The sequence below is a fragment of the Muntiacus reevesi genome, chromosome 5 (assembly GCF_963930625.1).
Source record: "Muntiacus reevesi chromosome 5, mMunRee1.1, whole genome shotgun sequence".
Classification (NCBI taxonomy): Eukaryota; Metazoa; Chordata; class Mammalia; order Artiodactyla; family Cervidae; genus Muntiacus; species Muntiacus reevesi.
In genome coordinates, this window is record NC_089253.1 from 75,348,632 (window position 1) to 75,360,976 (window position 12,345).

General features: G+C 36.5%; 1 protein-coding gene across 7 annotated transcripts in view; it reads right to left on the minus strand.

The window, feature by feature from the left end:
* Nucleotides 1–1,375: 1,375 nt before the first annotated feature.
* The window catches only part of ENAH (ENAH actin regulator), a 158,209-nt gene continuing 147,239 nt past the window's right edge, over nt 1,376–12,345 (minus strand). For all 7 annotated transcript variants that reach the window (XM_065935545.1, XM_065935539.1, XM_065935540.1 and 4 more), the window contains 3 exons: nt 10,902–10,980; nt 5,097–5,154; nt 1,376–4,562 (listed from right to left, as the gene is read on the minus strand). In XM_065935545.1, coding sequence (XP_065791617.1) covers nt 4,525–4,562; nt 5,097–5,154; nt 10,902–10,980 — 175 coding nt within the window. In that variant the 3' untranslated portion in view covers nt 1,376–4,524. The remainder of the gene's footprint in view (nt 4,563–5,096; nt 5,155–10,901; nt 10,981–12,345) is intronic.

Genomic DNA, 12,345 nt, shown 5'->3' on the forward strand with positions numbered 1-12,345 from the left:
GGCCCTCAACAGTCCTTGGCTCATATAAATGTCCTTTCTTGAGAGGTTACCAGCTTTAGCTTCTTAAGCAAATGTGTTTAAGAGGAAGCTACCCTTAAGAATAAATGTTCTCCACTGTGCCCTTCTGTAGCCAGAGGTACCTGGGACAATTTTAATTGCCCAGATTGACAAATATTCCTTATACCTACACTTTAGAAGTGTCTAAGTCTAAATATGAAATGGCTTCTTAGCAAAAAGTCAGAGGTATTACGCATCGGTAATTTCAATATACTCTTGGGATCCCTTTCTCATCCCATTGAGCTTTGAGGAAAACGAACAGATATGAATTCATCTTTCTATTAAAAACAAAAACAGTACTACCAGGAACAAGTTTGGAGCTTTAATGTGACTGGAGTAAATGTCCTTAGGAAAGTGGATTATGTAATAGCTTCAAAAAGGAATTAAGAGCTCCTACAGAGTTTCTTCACGCAGTATGTTTTATGTGATGTCACTTTTATGCTTACAATCAATAGAATTTAAAGGGTAATGGTGTTAGATATAAAATTATGATGACTACAAAAAGGAATCACAGAGAAGCTGCAGCATACCTCTGTAAACTGCTTCACAGGATAATGCTACTCTGTAGAACTTAAAGGGCAATTCTTTACAAGGGCACTAGAAGTATATACAAATTTAGGAGACAAAGTTGTATCTAGGCAAATTTTAAAGGTTACCGCCTGGTACGCCATTCATTTTTAAATGAGAAGTGATTCTTAAGTTTGTAGAAAAACATTCTAATTTTTACACAAAGGGAAGCAAGAACTTGAGACGGGATACAGAGAAAAAAGCCAGTTAATATGTGTACAACTGTAGTCTGGGTAATAACTGCAAATGTCAGTGAGTGGCAGGGACACGGGGGCCATGAGAAGTAGAGAGGATGAGGGAAGGTAAAGTTACGGTCTGGTGGCAGAAAAAAAACAAAGGCTGTTGTGTTTCTAATGAAGACAGAATTTTAAAGCGAAACTCAAAATTAATACTGCATAAAAGTCCGATAAAACATACTGCTGTGTATATGTAGGTATCAAGAACTCAGTATTCTGCATAAACAAACACTACAGATACAGATTTCACTACATTTAAAATTTAGTACTCAATAAGGCCCTTGACTATACAATGTCCTTTATGCTGCAAACTATATTAAGAAAAATTTTAACTGCATCAATGAGCTTAATTTAACGTATCTCTGCTATAGAACAAAATGGAGTGAACTTAAAACACTTATCATTCTCTTGACTGTAAGACACTGTATCAAGCTGCGCCAGGAGAAAATAAGAACAAACATGGAACACCCAACAGTTATTTCAAGCAAAAAGTAGATACATAATCACACATTCCCTTTGTATACATTACTTAGTATTTATGACTTATGAAATCTTTAAAGAATAGTGTCGTGATATGTAAACTTTTAAGTAGTGAAGTCATGGATTTTAAAGAGTGTTTTTTACATTCAAAACAACTTATTTAGAACCAACAGATTATGTCAGATTATCTAAGTGTCACAAACAAGCAACATGTATATACTGCAATTTTATTTCAATCGCACAAACGAAGTTAGCGTGTAGGAAATTTAAATGGAACAGTATGGTAAAAATAGCAGAGAAACAAAAACTATAAAGGAAGTACACCTAAAGCATGAGAATTCAACATTCATTAGTGTTTCATCTTCAGTTTTGATTGACACTTGATGCTTGCAAATTCTGAAACAAACTTTGAGATCATGATGACTATTCTGAAGAGATTTCAGCACCAGCACTAAGGTTTGTACATTCAGTTGGTTTGCAATTGACTTGTTAGCCATTTACATAATGTGTAGTACAGATTTGTCACAGGTCAGATCACAGTGTTAAAGGAAAGTACCACCTTCCTGTAATTAGAAAGGATCCCCTAAACTGCACTCAGCTTAAGACATCCAATATACAAGAGCATGAAAACCACCATAATAACGTGGCTCCAAGGAACAGAGTTTTGATAAGGAAAATAATCTAAGCTTCTATTTCCCATTTTAATTACTGAAATCTCTAACAATGACAAAACTGTCACACAGGACAGTAAATGTACACAGTAATTCAATCAAACTTCTTGGAAAGAACACATTTAGCAGTCTGGGATAAAGCAGAATGACAGGAAATAAAACATGATTCAACACTGGTTCTTTTTGTCATTTTACACAAACATGTTAATATTTAGACCAAGGCACAAAACGTTTAGTGCATAAACCAGTTTCTTCTTCAAGATCTAGCATTTTTAGCGTAGACTTTTATCTTACTTTGGACCACTTGTACCCAGTACTCTATCCTACTGTTTAACTTAATCAACAAAATCAAAAATGATTTCTGACCAGATTTATGGGGGACATAAACATTTATATCTCCGAAGTGTTTGCATAACCAAAAGTACAGTAGTAAAGATGGAAATGCCTCCTATTTCTTTAAGAAAGTAGTACTTTTTAAGCTTGCTGCATCTTTAATGTCTTTACTGTTGGATGACAATGAACAGCTGATAGAAAAAGAACTGCATATTTGAATTATGATAGCTCATCCATCACAGATTAATCTAAAAATGAAGTTTCTACAGAAACAGGAACTGTTTTAATAAAAAAAAAAATTTCCTCATTCAAACCTCATTGAAGTGGTGATGGCTGCAAACCTGCATTTAGAAAACTATGCTATCAACAAGCTCTGTCTTATGAAGGTAGATTAAGAAATCCAGAAAGCAGACAACAGTGGATTATTTCTTCAAAATTTTAGTAAAACTACAGATAATCAAAGATTTCAAAGCAAATATGGCACATAACAACTCAAGCATAAACCAAGATGGAGAGCCTGGAGAATTTTTGATTTCCTAGATTTTCAAAAAATGCTATCATTGTAACATACAGGATTTCTCCCCTATTTTAATCTTAGAAGTTTCAAAGAAAAGGGAGTGCATTATACACACACACACACACACACACACACGTGAGTGCCCACACAAACACGCACACACACACACACGCACATTGTGGTAAGTAGAGTGTCTAGTTCCTTCTTCCTACCACCTAAGTCTCACTTTATTTATTAAAAGAAAATTATGCAGGACCCCTCGTCATTTTTCCCTTTATCCGATGGTTTCTTTGACCTTAACTGCTGCCATCGTTGTTACTTTTCTAGTATTTCAACATAAAAGTCCGAAAGCAGCTCTGAAGTCAGGAATGAACACCGGGATAACTGCAGGGCACCTAGGTAATAATAACTGCCAGATTCAGGGATCGAACGCTTGAATTCCACAGTAAGACAGAACTCATGTGAAGCTCAGAATCATGTTTCAGACCACTGAAGTTACTGAATTAAAATACAAATAGCTGAAGACATGATGTAAAAGATTAAGTACTTGGTTCTGTTAACATATTTACCAATTAAAGTCACAAAATATTCCTCATCATTATTCATGCAGATAACTGAGAAAAAAGATAGTGCAGAAATTAACTTTAAATAAAAAATTATTCCTTCCCCTCCTCCCACTCCCTATACTCTACAAAATGTTTTCCCTGGGACTAGGCCTTGAAAAGGCCACTACATATTAGTTTAACATGCATTACTGTCTGCAATTAAAAAAGCTAATTTTTGTGGTGGTTGTAATTACGTTATAAAAATGTCCACATGCATAAATCTAAAAAAGATTGAAAACCTACAGTAAATCTACAATATATTGTTTTATATTTGACCACTGGTTTGTGTTATGTAGGAGTCATAGATTTGGTAAAGCATTGTAACAATTTAGGAAGGCATCTAAATCTTTAAATTCTGGATGAATTTTATGTTTGAATCTACAAAATTGCATGAAGGCTAAACTCGAGAGACCTCCTATCATTCTAAAATTCCTCACTCTGGACAAATCATTTTTAGGACACTTTCTTATAAATGTCACCTTTTGAAAGCACATACAATTCCATTTGTTTCACATTTTATGATCTTAACCTACACAGGGCTGACCTCAATTATCCATGGAATATCAAATATGATAGGAAGACAAACCTGAGAGAAACATTTACAATACAATAGCATCACTTGCTAAATTCTTCATCAGCATTCTCTGAAAAACAAAACTTCTCAAGCCTTTCTCCTCTTTATTTTAGCAATGGACTGTGGAAAATGTGCAATTTTCTCTTGACATGAAAATATTTTCAATGCACGGTGATCTTGCCTGACGGGTTTAGTAATTTTCTGCATAACTGATACAGGAACTCCTATATGACTCTCTTCCATCCTGTTGTAAAGGTCAGAAAAAAGCAGCAAACTGGGAGGGAAATAGCTTATCCGCCGGAGTAGTAATGTTTGAAGGCTTTCAAAGTATGTTGGTTTTTCCCTCCTTCTGACTGTGTATCTCCATTTTCTTCTCACAGCTCACAAAATGTAAGGGTTTTGTTGTAGCTAACAGTTGTTCTTTGCAGGTTTTTATTTTCTTCTTTTTCCAGATTAAAGTCCTGTCTCTCCTTAGTTTGTTTCTCTACGCAGTATTTGACTTGCTCAGTTCCTGCCTGATTGCTGGCAGGAAAAGGAAAAATATTAAAAGTAAATATAATGATAAGGTAATATAAATGTGTGACTCATTCTTAAGAAATCTTAATGACTTCATTCAAACTCACAGTAATACAAAGATACACTACCTGTGCATCTTTCATTGAAATCTGTTTTCTTATTTTTACAATGACATCATCAATTTATATATATTTATATATTCTCTCCATTTTGTACACAAAAGGAAAACACTGATTCTTTGGGCTCAAAACAGGAGTTTAGTGGGATGGGATGGATGAAAAGAAGTTTTCCATCTAATACTATTCAATATCGGAAACTTAAGAGGAATTTTGTTTACCCTGTGTTCACAAATAATATCCATTATATGAAGGAGAGAAACCCTCTCTTTGGCATCCGAAGCCAGGTAAAGGACAGGATACTATGGAAAAGTAACTGTTTCATGCTCTCAAGTAATAAACTAGGTATTTTTTTTATCTTCATTTTCTTTAAAATGGGTATTATTAAACATTGCAGGGGTAGCAAATTTGTTTAGACACTCACCATCAATGAGCTCTTCTTTTAGCTTAGTTAATTCTTTCCTCATTTCATCTAAAATGTCCTAAAATATTAGAGAAAAACATCAGAAATACAGAAAAAAATAAAGATTCTTGCTCATATAAAATTTTACGAATGTATAAAATGTTACCTCTGTCTTTTGTTTCCAGATTCATGATTTATGACTTAGAAGATTAACTTTGGTAAACTTTGTTTTAATAGTCTTCTCTTCCCAATCTTTGCTTATTCTAGCTTAGCAAAATATGAAGCAGAACGTCTTCTAAACCTAAAATAATTACCTGGTCATGCCGTGAAAGGTATGATTCAGATAATCCCTATAAAACATAAGAGCTCTGCTTTTAATCTAGTCTTTTGGGAGCTAAGAGGCAATCCATAAACAAGTTTAAAGGAAGAAGACACAGACTGGACAATCAGCTCTTGGGAAGTTTGTCATCTGGCCTTAACTATGGGGACTGCTTAGGAATCACCAGAGCTGTCAAACTAAGCTTCACGGAATGTAGGATTCCCCTGGAGGGCCCTCGGGGGCTGCCCCAATAGGTGGGGAAGTAGGAGGATGGGACCCTGCTAGACATACACAGTCTTAAGACAGAAGACCAGCCACACATAGCTACTGAGCACTTGAAACGTGGCAAGTCTGAGGTGAGATACACTGTAAACGTTAGACACCAGATTTCAAAGATTCACTATAAAGAAAGTAAAGTAAAATAACTAGTCAGTAATTTTAAAATACTGATTATTATATACTGAATATTACTTTGGCTACATCAGGTTAAATAAAAATATATTAAAGAGAATGTAACATATTTCTCTATATTTAATGCACCTGCTAAAAATTTGAAGTATGTGACCCATGTTACAAAGAGTTGGCCAAAAAGTTCATTTGGAAAAAGCCTAACTAACCAATCTGATCATATGGACCACAGCCTTGTCTAACTCAATGAACTATGAGCCATGCCATATAGGGCCACCAAGACGACAGGTCACGGAGGAGAGTTCTGACAAAACGTGGTCCACTGGAGAAAGGAATGGCAAACCACTTCAGTATTCTTGCCTTGAGAACCCCATGAACAGTATATGAAAAGGCAAAAAGGTAGGACACTGAAAGATGAACTCCCCAGGTCGGTAGGTGCCCAGTATGCTACTGGAGATCAGTGGAGAAGTAACTCCAGAAAGAATGAAGAGACAGAGCTGAGCAAAAACAACACCCAGTTGTGGATGTGACTGGTGATAGAAGCAAGGTCCGATGCTGTAAAGAGCAATATTGCATAGGAACCTGGAGTGTTAGGTCCATGAATCAAGGCAAATTGGAAGTGGTCAAACAGGAGACGGCAAGAGTAAATATCGACATTTTAGGAATCAGCAAACTAAAATGGACTGAAACGGCTGAATTTAACTCAGATGACCGTTATATCTGCTACTGTGGGCAAGAATTTCTTAAAAGAAGTAGAGTAGCCATCAGTCAACAAAAAGTCCGAAATGTAGTACTTGGATGCAATCTCAAAAACGAAGGAATGATCTCTGTTGGTTTCTAAGGCAAACCATTCAATATCACAGTAATCCAAGTCTATGCACCAACCAGTAATGCTGAAGAAGCTGAAGTTGGACAGTTCTATAAAGACCTACAAGACCTTCTAGAACCAACACCCAAAAGAGATGTTCTTTTCATTAGAAGGGACTGGAATGCAAAAGTAGGAAGTCAAGAAATACCTGGAGTAACAGGCAAATTTGGCCTTGGAGTACAGAATGAAGCAGGGCAAAGACTAACAGCGATTTGCCAAGAGAACGCACTGGTCATAGCAAACACCCTCTTCCAACAACATAAGAGAAGACTCTACACATGGATATCACCAGACAGTCAATACTGAAATCAGACTGATTATATTCTCTGCAGCCAAAGATGGAGAAGCTCTATACAGTCAGCAAAAACAACACCAGGAGCCGACTGTCGTTCAGATCATGAACTCCTTATTGCCAAATTCAGACTTAAACTGAAGAAAGTAGGGAAAAACCACTAGACTATTCAGGTATGACCTAAATCAAACCCCTTAACGATTATACAGTGGAAATGACAAGTAGATTCAAGGGGTTAGATCTGATAGAGTGTCTGAAGAACTATAGTTGGACATTGTACAGGAGACAGTGATCAAGACCATCTTAAAGAAAAAGAAATGCAAAAAAGCAAAATGGCTGTCTGAGGAGTTCTTACAAATGGCTGAGAAAAGAAGAGATGTGAAAGGCAAAGGAGAAAAGGAAAGATATACTCATTTGAATGAAGAGTTCCAAAGAATAGCAAGGAGAGATAAGAAAGCCTTCCTCAGTGATCTATGCAAAGAAATAGAGGAAAACAACAGAATGGGAAAGACTAGCGATCTCTTTAAGAAAATCAGAGATACCAAGGGAACATTTCATGCAAAGAGGCTCAATAAAGGACAGAAATGGTATGGACCTAACAGAAGCAGAAGATTAATAAGAGGTGGCAAGAATACACAGAAGAACTTTACAAAAAAGATATCCATGACCCAGATAACCACAATGGTGTGATCACTCACCTAGAGTCAGACATCCTAGAATGAGAAGTCAAGTGGGCCTTAGGAAGTATCACTACAAAAAAAACTAGAGGAGGTGATGGAATTCCAGTTGAGTTCTTTCAAATCCTAAAAGATGATGCTGTGCAAGTGCTGCACTCAATATGCCAGCAAATTTGGAAAACTCAGCAGTGGCCACAGGACTGGAAAAGGTCAGTTTTCATTCCAACCCCAAAGAAAGGCAATGCCAAAGAATGCTCAAACTACTGCACAATTGCATTCATCTCACACGCTAGCAAAGTAATGCTCAAAATTCTCCAAGCCAGGCTTCAACAGTACGTGAACTGTGAACTTCCAGATATTCAAGCTGGATTTAGAAAAGGCAGAGGAACCAGAGATCAAATTGCTAACATCCACTGGATCATCAAAAAAGCAAGAGAATTCCAGAAAAACATCTACCTCTGCTTTATTGACTGTAGATCACCACAAACTGTGGAAAATTCTTCAAGAGATGGGAATACCAGACCAGCTGACCTGCCTCTTGAGAAATCTGTATGCAGGTCAGGAAGCAACAGTTAGACCTGGACATGGAACAACAGACTGGTTCCAAATTAGGAAAGGGAGTACGTCAAGGCTGTATATTGTCACCCTGCTTATTTAACTTATATGCAGTGTACATCATGAGAAAAGCTAGGCTGGATGAGGCATAAGCTGGAATCAAATTTTCTGGCAGAAATATAAATAACTTCAGATATGCAGACGACACCACCCTTATGGCATTAAGCAAAGAGGAACTAAAGAGCCTCTGGATGAAGGTGAAAGAGAGTGAAAAAGTTGGCTTAAAGTTCAGCATTCAGAAAACTCATAAGATCATGGCATCCAGTCCCATCATTTCAGGTCTAATAGATGAGGAAAGAGTGGAAACAGTGACAGACTATTTCTTTGAGCTCCAAAATCACTGCAGATGATGACTGCAGCCACGAAATTAAAAAATGCTTGCTCCTTGGAAGAAAAGTTATGACCAACATAGACAGCATATTAAAAAGCAGAGACATTATTTTGCCAACAAAGGTCCATCTAGTCAAGGATATGGCTTTTCCAGTAGTCATGTACAGACGTGAGAGTTGGACTATAAAGAAAGCTGAGCACCGAAGAATTGATGCTTTTGAACTGTGCTGTTGGAGAAGACTCTTGAGAGTCTCTTGGACTGCAAGGAGATCCAACCAGTCCGTCCTCAAGGAAATCAGTCCTGAATGTTCATTGGAAGGACTGATGGTGAAGCTGATACTCCAATTCTTTGGCCACCTGATGTGAAGAACTGACTCACTGGAAAAGACCCTGATGCTTGGAAAGACTGAAGGCAGGAGGAGAAGGGGATGACAGAGGATGAGATGGTTGGATGGCATCACCAACTCAATGGACACGAGTTTGAGAAAGCTCCAGGAGTTGGTGATGAACAGGGAATCCGGGCGTTCTGAAGTCCATAGGGTCGCAAAGAGTTGGACATGACATGACTGAGCAACTGAGCTGAACTTTTTGGCCAGCCCAATATTTCTATTTAATAGTGATGCTCTAGACCCTCTTACCTCTATGATAACCACTCTGCCTTTACTTATTTTTCAAAATTTCTATTTATAAAGTTCAACTTGAAATAATGGATACACCCTCTAGTTAAAAAATAAAGATTGTGCAACATGAATGCTAAAAGGACTAATAAGGTGATAATTTTAATGGGTGAAAAACAACTATCATTTGGAAGAATTAATTTCAAATTCTATGACTTTCTTTAGCACTGCACACACCTTAAGTAAAATTAAATAGCTCTATGTTTATGACTCATCTTTTAAAAAAACCTCTTCATGTCTAAAATAAGGTTGAAAATTTTCAATTAGTTTATTTCCTCCATTTCCCAGTGAGGAAACTGAGGCACAGAACTAATAGATATTCTTTTTCAAATTAACTTAAAATCAGTCCTAAGATCAAATCTATTCCTCTCCTCAAGTCCCCTACTTCAGAGACTCAAGAACTGACCATATTTTAATTGTGTGCAAGTGCTCCATTTCAAGATATTTTTTAAGAAAAGAAAGCCATGTTTAACACACAGGAAACAAGCACTTGATTATCAATGACCACATGCTTTTCAAATTACATAACTCAACTGAACTGTTCAAACAGCTTTGTAGTATAAAAGTTAGGTTGATCCGAAACTGTTACTATTTGTTGCTTTAATTCCTATTTAACTTTTACTTTGAACTCATTATACTGCAACATCATTGGTATTCTTTTAAGCCCCACTCAAACCGCTGATACTTTAAAAAATGAGTGATGCAATGGGGAAAGCAGGCTCTTAAGATAAAGACAGGGTTCTGATCCTGACTATGGGACTGAGTAAATTCAAACTCTCTGAACCTCTGATGTGCACAATTTGAGTACAGACACTATGTTATCTGACTACTACTAGGATTAGGAGACAATGTCACGCTAATAACCTAGCAAATGTATAACACTGAGGTCTGCCAGACAGTCAGTAAATGCCTATTATAGTGATCAGTACCACTGTTATCTTTCAGGCTATTCTGAAGTGCAGGATAAGGAGACAAAGATTAAATTGTTCATTATAGGCAAAACTATCAGGTCTACAAAATTGATAGCTGTTTCACTAAGACGTCTTTAGCCTTCCTTTTCCAATCTTTTAAAACACTATCATTTTAAATTATTTTACCTCTTTTAGAAGTAAAATAGTTCAAGGTTCCAAAATTACCTATTACTCCTTCCATTTTTTTCTGTGTATATATGTATTAAACACAATGCATACTGTATCTAAAATATGAACAATATCTTTTTCTTATTGATGTCCCCCCCCCCCCAAACTGCTTCCTTTCACAGAAATATGTGAGAGTACTCATTTTCCTTACATTCTTGCTAAAACCAGAGTTGGTGGGTCTGTTTTGGCCGATGGTAAGCCCAAGCCCATTTTTTCTCTTGAACAACTGTACACCATGCACTTACATTTAATGTTTATCCTATTACATTAAACCACTGTCCCTACCCTCCACCACTGCTGGCCCTTTATGCAAACTGATGAACCAAAAACTGAGGATCTGAAAGAAGTAATATAGCATGAATGTTACTGTTTAATTTCTATAAAAATATCAAGTCTATATTCTTTTCAAATACATTCACAACCTGTCAAATATACGTACATGGGATTATTTTTAAAAAAAGAACAAGTACAAACAAAGGCTAGCTGCCACTGGGCACCCACCTGCTTCAGCCTGTCATAGTCCAGTCCCTCCGTCTGGACTCCGTTGGCACTGGGCTGTGACGAAGGTGCAGATTTTGGTCTGGACAAATGAAATTTTCAGGACAGGTAAATAACGCTTAGCATACTTAATGAGTTCATTAGTAATTGCAAAGTTACCAACCCAACACCAGATTAGAGTAGATTTCTTAAAACACGTGTTAAAGAGTTAATTACCTTAATAGTTGCAGAACTAATTAGGATATACAAAAATATTTTTCTCTTTTTACAGCATTATCAGTATTTATAAAGAAATTAGAAAAAGTTGATAACATGACAAGACTCTTCCAGTAAAAAGTAGAGGACAACGCTCTCTGGGCACAAGGAGGGTGACGGGTAACACGTGGCATCGTGACCAGGACAGACGGGAGGCCAGCTGCAACGACCCAGCCCAAGTAACACAATCTTGTTCTCTCCTTTAGAAACTGTAGGCTATCTACTAAATATCTGGCAAACCAATGAGAGGGAAATGATAAAGACCAGACTGTTTCACTCTGTATAAATCAATTTTCAAATTCTATGCCTTGGTTTCTGGTGGGGGGCGGGGGGCGGAATTGCTTAATGAGCATGATTTCTTTGTATGTGTTCCATTCCATAAAAAGCATCAAAATAAATAAGCATCTTGGAAATATGATTATAAGTTATAAAGTTTAAAAAAGTATGTTCATATCCTACTGGCTTTGTGGCTATTTCCCAATGAAGTTTTTATAAAGATGGTATCTGAATGGTCATCTAACTACTTCCACAAACTTACTCTGTTTAAACAGGGGGACGGTAAGGAGACAGAAGCAGACTGTCAATCATTATTACACTTTTAAAAGTTGAGTTTCTGTTAAAAAATTTTACATGAAGAAATAAGTCTTAAGAATTAGCCACATTTTAAGCAAAAAATTTCAAAATCAAGTCAGTCAGTCATGACTCCCTCTCCAATTCTGGCAATAGGAGAAAATACTAAGTGGAAAAATTTAGAATTTTAACTGAATGATACTTCATTTTCAGCTTCTAGTATATATTAAGTGGCCACTTTTTAAGGGTCACAAATCAACACAAATGAAAACTATTAGGTCATATATTTCCAACTTTGCAGAATACCAAAGTGAGAAATCTGAACCAAGACTTAACAGGCATAACTTTTTCAAACTTAAAATTCTTATAAGGCATATTATACTTCAAACCCATAGACACTGTGTTTGAAAATGAAATCTTGAGTCACGTTTATATGAAACATATGACAGCTTAAAAGATTGCTGTGAAGCAAATCAACTAATTTTACTACATATCTGCTGCTATGTGTATATGAACAAGAAAAATAACTCATAAAATTTCATTCAAGAGGCACTGAGCTAGGCCTGTGCTGGATAAGATTTATATGACATACTTCCTTTCTTCTTGAGACAATATACCTTTT